The following is an 8340-nucleotide window of genomic DNA, read 5'->3' on the forward strand; positions in this document are numbered from 1 at the left end:
AAACGAGAAAAGCCACCACAATGAGAAGCCCTCCTGCCACCTCAGCAAAGAGGAGCCCCGACTTGCTGCAACTAGGGAAAGTTCATGCGCATTGAAGACCCAGTGCAGCCAAAAATAAATACTTTTAAATGATTAAAAAGTAATTTTAAAAATTATTATTTTTGTAAGTCTAGGGCTGGTGTGAGGAAGGACAGTTGGAGCACCCACACACTGGACATACCATGATGACAAACAGTCAGCTGGGTTCACTGCGGCGTCCGCATGCCTGGCACCTGATAGACACACACAATTATCTTTAGAATGAATGAACGAATGAGCAGATGAAAGGAGATAAAAATTTGGAAGCAGAGGACACTCTGAATTGAAGGATTCTGGTATTCAGAAGCCTAGTGCAAGGCAAGCAGCCAGAGAGTGTATGATTAGAAGTGGCTAATCCAGGGGATTTTACTCCAAGACTCAAGACCGTAAGTAATAAATCTCTTGAAACTGCTGCAGAATAGTACAGAGGGGCAGATTCCTGAAAAGGGTCTCCTCTGATAGACAATGGGTTTACATTCCTAAAGTTTTAAGAACCATAGATAATTCATGGCTTTGTGGCCCAAGTATAGTTGGCACTGGGACACTTTCCCGTTTCGGTGAATTTGTATCTTCTACGTGTGGAATATTTACATTTTACTTGTCAGATTTTTTTTCCAGTTCTCCAGGCTAATAAAGATATGGCAGATAGAGTCCTATCACTAGAGGAAGGTCCTTCTTTATTAAAAACAAAATGTATTAGAAAAATTGATCTTAAACACATGCCAGAGATGTTCCCAGCAAGGGAATAAGCAAGGTGTCAAAAGAATAGGCTACTTCAGAGCAGGTGTGAGTATGGAGGGAGAGTACTCACATTAGTAGCTAATTAGGTAAAGACCCTAATTAGTTTTGACCCAGGAAAGCAGAAGAAGCTCTGAGATGCCAGGGGTGTTCACAGTCCATTTCAGAAACAGAAAACAGTGCACTCATGACGTCAATGATTCGGAGCTACTTGTGGCTGTTAGTTGGAATAACAAATGTTTAGTTTCCCAACACAGTGTCAGATAAATCCAGTTAATTGTAAAAGTATGAAGCAGAATCAGAGGCCAGACAGTAGTCAAGCAACAAGTTCTGCTTATTTAAAATTAAGCAGCCACCGGTGACTTTCTCAAGCTGTTAGTAAAAAAAAAAAAAAAAGCAGAATACAATTTGCATATTTCTTAGTTTGCAGATCTTTTAAAATAACATTATGAGATAGCACCAAGAAAAGAGGGTACCTTTGCTTTTTCTCCACATCCTGAGTTTTCATCTGCCTGGAGTCCTCGATTAAGCCTAACCTGTATTCACTTCTTGCAGAAGGTAACTGTCCTAGCAAAGGTCACTCCTAATCAGTTGATCTGTAACAAGCTGGACCTGATCTTCTAATTTGAATGCCCCACCCCACAAGCGCCCACACACACCTTGCATTATTTTTGGCTCCATATAACTTAGTATTTTATATTTTTATGTATCTTGTCTCTGTCAGGCTGGTCCCCACCCCCAACCCTCTGCCACTGTAAATTCAGTAAGGGATTTGTTTCTGATTTGTTCTTTGCTATATCCCTGGGTACTAAAACTGTGCCTGGCCCACATTGGAAGTGTTGGTCTCTCAGTTATGTCCGACTCTTTGTGACCCCATGCACTGTAGTAGGTCAGGTTCCTCTGTCCATAGAATTCTTCAGGCAAGAATACTGGAGTGAGCTACCATTTACTCCTCCAAGGGGGTCTTCCCCACCCAGGGATCAAACCTAGGTCTCCTGCATTGTAGGCAGATTCTTTCCCACCTGAGCCACCAGGCACTTTGCTGCTGCTGCTGCTAAGTTGCTTTAGTCATGTCTGACTCTGTGCGACCCCAGAGACGGCAGCCCACCAGGCTCCCCCGTCCCTGGGATTCTCTAGGCAAGAACACCGGAGCGGGTTGACATTTCCTTCTCCAATGCATGAAAGTGAAAAGTGAAAGTGAAGTCTCTCAGTCGTGTCCAACTCTTCGCGACCCCATGGACTGTAGCCTACCAGGCTCCTCCGTCCATGGGATTTCCCAGGCAAGACTACTGGAGAGGGGTGCCATTACCCACCTGAGCCACCAGGCACTTTAGGTTCTCAATATGCTGCTAAGTCACTTCAGTCGTGTCCGACTCTGTGTGACCCCGTAGACGGCGGCCCACCAGGCTCCCCCGTCTCTGGGATTCTCCGGGCAAGAACACTGGAGTGGGTTGCCATTTCCTTCTCCAATGCATGAAAGGGAAAAGTGAAAGTGAAGTCGCTCAGTCGTGTCCGACTCTTCGCGACCCCATGGTCTGCAGCCTACCAGGCTCCTCTATCCATGGGATTTTCCAGGCAAGAGTACTGGAGTGGGGTGCCATTGCCTTCTCCAAGGTTCTCAATATAGTTGAATGAAATGAATGAATGTAATATTCAGTAATGACCAACAGAGGGCGACAGAAATTCAGTAGGGGAAGAAATGAACATGTTTTATTCCGAGCTTCGCGTACAATTACGCGAGATTTGAACTCGCTCGGCCACCGTAGTGCGTAGGCCGAAAAAGAGCAGCCACTTCCGGCCTCTGCGGTCCGGGAAGATTGCTTTGGACTATCGGAAACTGAACTCCTAGGTTCTCAGGCAGCTCCATTCCGGAGCAGAGGCTCCATCCTGGAGCTCTAGGCCTCCGATCCGCCCGGCCGCCGACGTGGCAGCTGGAGACACTTTCAGGGCCAGGAATAGGGAGCGTGTGTCGCCATGGCGACACCGGCGGGGCTGGAGCGCTGGGTGCAAGACGAGCTGCACTCGGTGCTGGGGCTGAGCGAGCGGCACGTGGCCCAGTTCCTGATCGGTACCGCGCAGCGCTGTGCCTCGGCAGAAGAGTTCGTGCAGCGCTTGCGAGACACCGATACCTTGGACCTCAGTGGGCCGGCCCGGGACTTCGCCCTCAGACTCTGGAACAAGGTGCTGGGAGAGGCGGGACCGGGCGTGGGAGCGGCGGGAGAGTGGGTGGAGCAGGGGAGGGGCCCCCAGGTTACTTGTCCAACGGAGTTTGGGCTCACTTGGGCAAACTGTCCAACGGAGAATTAAGCTCAGCTTGGGCTTCCCTGGTGGCTCAGAGGTTAAAGTGTCTGCCTGCAACGCGGGAAACCTGGGTTCGATCCCTGGGTCGGGAAGATCCCCTGGAGAAGGAAATGGCAAGCCACTCCAGTATTCTTGCCTGGAGAATCCCATGGACGGAGGAGCCTGGTGGGCTACAGTCCATGGGGTCGCAAGGAGTCGGACACGACTGAGCGACTTCACTTTGCAAGCAGTTATCACTTTCGGGCTGGACGACCATTCCCGTGGAGAAGATTGAGGAGGGCTTAAGGGTCTATAGAGCAGTGTTTCTCAAACAGGTTTAGGATTCATCCACGGCTTTTGTTCCGATTCGGTAGGTCTGGGATGGTTTCTTCCTTTCTTCATTTCTAACAAATCTTACAAGTTTCCGGGTGATGCTGGAAACTTACCCACCCTTCGAAGAGTGAGGCTATAGAAGAGATGTGTGGGCAGTGTTGTGGGAGGGTAGAAGTGGTGTAGCGGTGATGGCGAAAAGCAGCCCAAAGATTCTCTGGAATTTGTTGGGTAGAGAAAGGGGAAGAGTAAAGGTGTAATGGTGAGCTCCTGGAAGACAAGACTGTGTTTTTTGTCTTTGTATTCATACCATCTAATTGTACCCTGCAGAACAAGAGCTCAGAAATATACAGTAAGACTAAAAGTGTTGAACTTGTTCAGAGAATGGCAGATAACCTGGTGTGGCTGTCCCATATGCACTTGGTGAAAGATGAGGTTAGAATGTACTTGATGTGAGGGTAGGAGCTCAGTGTTAATCTGTTCACCAGGGTATCTCTGGAGGCTGGTACAGTGCCGGCCCGTGACAGGGCTCTGCAAAACAATCTGGACAATCCTTGTCCAGTCCTTGGGTAGGAATGACTTAGTCATTGGGGAGAACAGAGGCTGAGCAGTCGAGAATTGGGTGTGAGAATGTAAACTCCGTGAGGGCAGGAAGTTTTGTCTCTTTATCCCTATATCCCTAGTACCTAGCAGGGGGTGCACGGGATAGGCTTAGAAACTGAGAGACCCCATTTGGGCTGATGGACATGGTGTGAAGCCTTGCGGAAGAGAGAGAATGACAGCTGGCTTAAGATCAGTTACTCCTTAAATTAGGAACCGGGCAGAGTAGGTGGGCAGAGATCAGGAGTTGCTCACATCCCCTTGACTTTTCCTCTGTCTCCCGACAGGTCCCACGGAAGGCAGTGGTGGAAAAGCCAGCTCGGGCAGCTGAGCGAGAAGCCCGAGCCTTGCTGGAAAAGAACCGCTCTTATATGTTGTTGGAGGACAGTGAGGAGAGCAGCGAGGAGACTGTGGGCAGGGCCGGGAGCAGTGTCCAGAAGAAGCGGAAAAAACGGAAACACCTCAGGAAGAAACGTGAGGCGGAAGAGGAAGACGAGGAGGAGGAACAAGTTTCTGAGAAAGGAAAGAGGAAGACAGGGTAAGTCAGAAGTAGGGGGCGAGAGAATGGGGCAGGTGGTTGATGGGACGGGAAGCCTCTGAGTGCCCTCAGTTAATCCTCTGGGCTGGGCTGCAGGGAGAAGAAAGAGCAGACGGAAAAGCCAGAGTCAGAGGATGAGTGGGAGCGGACAGAGCGAGAGCGCCTTCAGGACCTGGAGGAACGCGATGCGTTTGCCGAGCGGGTTCGGCAGCGGGACAAGGATCGGACTCGAAACGTCCTGGAGCGGTCAGACAAGAAGGTGCGTTGGAGCAGCACGTTCCCTCAGTTCCCACGCAGACCCCTGGATCTGGTCTGAGGTTGGGTGTGACCGCAGATAGTGATCTCTGGGAAGACAAGGGGCCACCTCCAGTAGTCTGGTTATCTCTTTGGGTCTTTGGGCTAAGGTGGCTCTCTGCTGAACCTGTAACCACAGAGATTCCTCAGTGAAGGGGGGACGTTTCTTTGTGCTAGGGAACATCTGAGTGATGCTTGTGATTCTAGACAGGAATGGCTGTGGGCGTGGGGACTTTGACCAGTCTTGCCTTCTTCTCCTAGGCTTACGAAGAGGCTCAGAAACGCCTCAAGATGGCTGAGGAAGACCGGAAAGCCATGGTGAGTCCCTGTGCCCAGAAAGACAAAGGGAAAGACTTCCTGATGGAGTGGTTAGGGGTAGGGAGGAAAGATGGAGAGGAAGTGGGGTGGGGGGTGTTGGGTCTCTGGTTGAGGGGCCAGCTAAGGATAGACTTAAACTGTAGTGGGAAGGAAATGGCCCAGAAACCCTCTCACTCCTTAGGATCAGATCAGACTGTATGTTAGTGAGGGAGTATTTCCCTGTTCCTGGGACTTAAAGAGGTATACTCAACAGGCAGCTGGAAGGTCAAGGGGCTGGCTGGAGGACAGGGGCAGGGCAGGGATGTGCTGACTGCTGAGCTTGTGCACACCATCTCCACATACCTTCCTACGGTCTAATCCCTCCATTTCCCCACCCCATCTCCCACTCCCCCGGGCCTTGTGATCACCCACTGATTTTCAGAGTTGGTCTTCTTACTGCACAGGGACTGAGCCTTTGTGATTCATGCACTAGACTTGTTACAGGGGAGCCTCGGTAGGGTTGCAGTTTTCTGAAGGCCTGGCTTTCCCATGTAAGTCACACTTAGATTTCCCCCAAAGAATTTCGAGACTCTTGGTGTCTTAACAATGCCTTAGTGGCCATCGGGTCTCCCCTGATGTATCCATCTCAGGTTACACCCCAGAAAGTGACTGTAGCCAGAGACTTCTGAGATGTCTCTTGGTGCTGATGTAGTATTTTTACTTTCTTGAACTTTTCTTTCCTTTTTTAATTATGAAAATTTTCATAATTTACACCAATAGGAAAGTTGAAAGAATAGCGTAACAACATCTATCCAGACTGTTTGGATTAAAAAATTGCTAATACCATGTGCGGCATTTTCAGTGTTTGTGTAAGTGGCAGCTTTTTTGGTCCTTTTTGAACCGTACGAAAGTTTTAGACATCGTGGCATTTTATGCCATCAGCGTGTCCCTGGTGTCTGCAGACATTCTCACACCGCGCCACTGTCACACCCAAGAAGATGATTCTCATGGATCAGCTAAGAATCTGCCCACAATAAGATTTCCTCAGTTATCCCCAAATGTCTTTAATAACTGCTTTTTCCAAACTGGAAGCCAGTTGCATTTCATGTGTTGCATTTGAGTGTGAGGTCTCTTCAGTTTGTTTCATTTTCCCCTTCTCTCTTGCTTTCTGTCTCATCTTGTACACCATGTCCTACATTCTGGACTTATCTGATCCGTATCTTGTGGTGTTAAGTTCTGTCCCAGTGCTTACTTTAAAGTGGAAATTGGGTCTTGCAGCTCGCTTAGACTCAGATTAAACAGCTGTAGCAGCAGCGCTTCTTGGGTGGTGGTGTGTACATCCCATGGTGGGGCGAGGGCGGGTACTGTCCAGCGGTGTGCCTGTCAGGCCAAAGGAGAATTCGATTGTGGTACTCAGATCAGCTCATGAGCATAAACTCCATTTTAGTGTATCATGGAACAAAAAAACCAAGCAATTAAGTATCAAGTTGGCCAAAAAGTTCATTCAAGTGTTTTCCATAAGATGTTACAGAAAAGCCTGAATGAACTCTTTGGTCAACCGGATACACTCGGCCCCCCAGGGGAGGGCCCCTGGCGGATTCTGAGTGTCTCAGTTGTTTTCAGTTGGAGACCTCTGCCTCCACATCGTGGCGTCAGCTGTCATGTTTTCCCCCTTTACACTGGGTTGAACAAAATAGCAAGGGTAGAATAGAAAATACACGCATAATCATCCTGGTGAATCGGTATTGGCAAAGATGGTGAGGCTGCCTGGAAGGACCGTCCGAGCTGCTGGAAGGCAGCGTGTGGGCCCTACGTTGGGCTCCTCGTTAGGCTGTTCAGTGAAAAGGGAAGGACGGTGGAGGACACATCTTTAGGTTCCTGGGCAGGCCTGCCCAGGAGGTTGTGCCTCTTAAGGGGACAGGGGAAAGAGGTCACTCTTCTAGCGAGGGGAGGCTCTGACTGCCCTGGCCTGACCCAGGTCCCTGAGCTGAGGAAGAAATCCCGCCGAGAGTACCTGGCCAAGCGGGAGCGAGAGAAGCTGGAAGACCTGGAGGCCGAGCTGGCGGACGAGGAGTTCCTCTTTGGGGACGTGGAGCTGAGCCGACACGAGCGCCGGGAGCTCAGGTACAAGCGGCGCGTGCGGGATCTGGCCCGGGAGTACCGGGCGGCTGGGGAGCAGGAGAAACTGGAGGCCACCAATCGCTACCACATGCCCGAGGAGACCCGAGGACAGGTGAGGCGAGGGGTCGCCGCTTCAGCCCAGGTGCCCGAGCGGAGGGGAGGGAAGGCTTCGGGGACTAGGGCGGCGGCTTGGCGGGCCCTCCCTTGTCTTGCCTTTCTCTGTGGCAGTAGCGGCTGGGGAGGGGGCGCTGGGCAGAGAGGGCAGCTCTGTCTCCACGTCCCCCTGTCTCCGTAGCCTGCACGCGCAGTGGATCTAGTGGAGGAGGAGTCCGGCGCCCCTGGGGAGGAGCAGCGGCGCTGGGAGGAGGCCCGGCTCGGGGCAGCATCCCTGAAGTTTGGGGCCCGAGATGCTGCCTCCCAGGAGCCCAAGTATCAGCTGGTGCTGGAGGAGGAGGAGACCATTGAGTTTGTCCGGGCCACTCAGCTCCAGGGCGATGAGGTGAGGGTAGGGGGCGCAGGGACGTCCTGAGGAGGCTGGCACTGGCCCTGATGCTCACAGCCCTCTTTCCCATCCTTAGGAGCCGTCGGCCCCGCCCGCCCCCACTCAGGCCCAGCAGAAGGAGTCCATCCAGGCCGTGCGCCGCAGCCTTCCTGTGTTCCCATTTCGCGAGGAGCTCCTGGCCGCTATTGCTAATCATCAGGTCCTCATCATCGAAGGCGAGACAGGCTCGGGCAAGACCACCCAGATCCCTCAGTACCTCTTTGAGGAGGTACGGCAGCCACACCCTCAGTTGCCACTGACCAGTGCTGTGCTGGTAGCTCCTTTTCATGGGGTTTTATGTCATTGCTTTCCCTTTTCGTCTCACTCCTTTAGTCTTTTCTGCTCGGTAGTGAGGGTCTTCAAAGGAAGGACCACACCCTTTCCCCATTTCCCTTCTCACTTCCTGCCATGGGGTCCATGCCTGGGAGGCGTGCTGTGCCTTCACGTAGGCAGGAGGTGGAGATGGATAGACGGCAGGTGGGTGTGAACGCGGACCCCGCGCTCCACCAGCCTGGCCTCTGCA

The 8340-nt window shown here is 51.6% G+C and overlaps 1 protein-coding gene across 1 annotated transcript in view; it reads left to right on the plus strand.

The window, feature by feature from the left end:
• The first annotated feature begins 2465 nt into the window (after nt 1-2465).
• DHX16 (DEAH (Asp-Glu-Ala-His) box polypeptide 16) overlaps nt 2466-8340 on the plus strand; it is a 12675-nt gene continuing 6800 nt past the window's right edge. Inside the window, exons 1-7 of the mRNA XM_010848155.1 lie at nt 2466-2997; nt 4314-4564; nt 4661-4823; nt 5120-5176; nt 7134-7388; nt 7572-7775; nt 7855-8046. Of these exons, the coding sequence (XP_010846457.1) occupies nt 2791-2997; nt 4314-4564; nt 4661-4823; nt 5120-5176; nt 7134-7388; nt 7572-7775; nt 7855-8046 (1329 nt within the window). The 5' untranslated portion in view covers nt 2466-2790. The remainder of the gene's footprint in view (nt 2998-4313; nt 4565-4660; nt 4824-5119; nt 5177-7133; nt 7389-7571; nt 7776-7854; nt 8047-8340) is intronic.

This window comes from Bison bison, unplaced genomic scaffold, assembly GCF_000754665.1.
Source record: "Bison bison bison isolate TAMUID 2011002044 unplaced genomic scaffold, Bison_UMD1.0 scf7180017864260, whole genome shotgun sequence".
Taxonomy (NCBI): domain Eukaryota; kingdom Metazoa; phylum Chordata; class Mammalia; order Artiodactyla; family Bovidae; genus Bison; species Bison bison.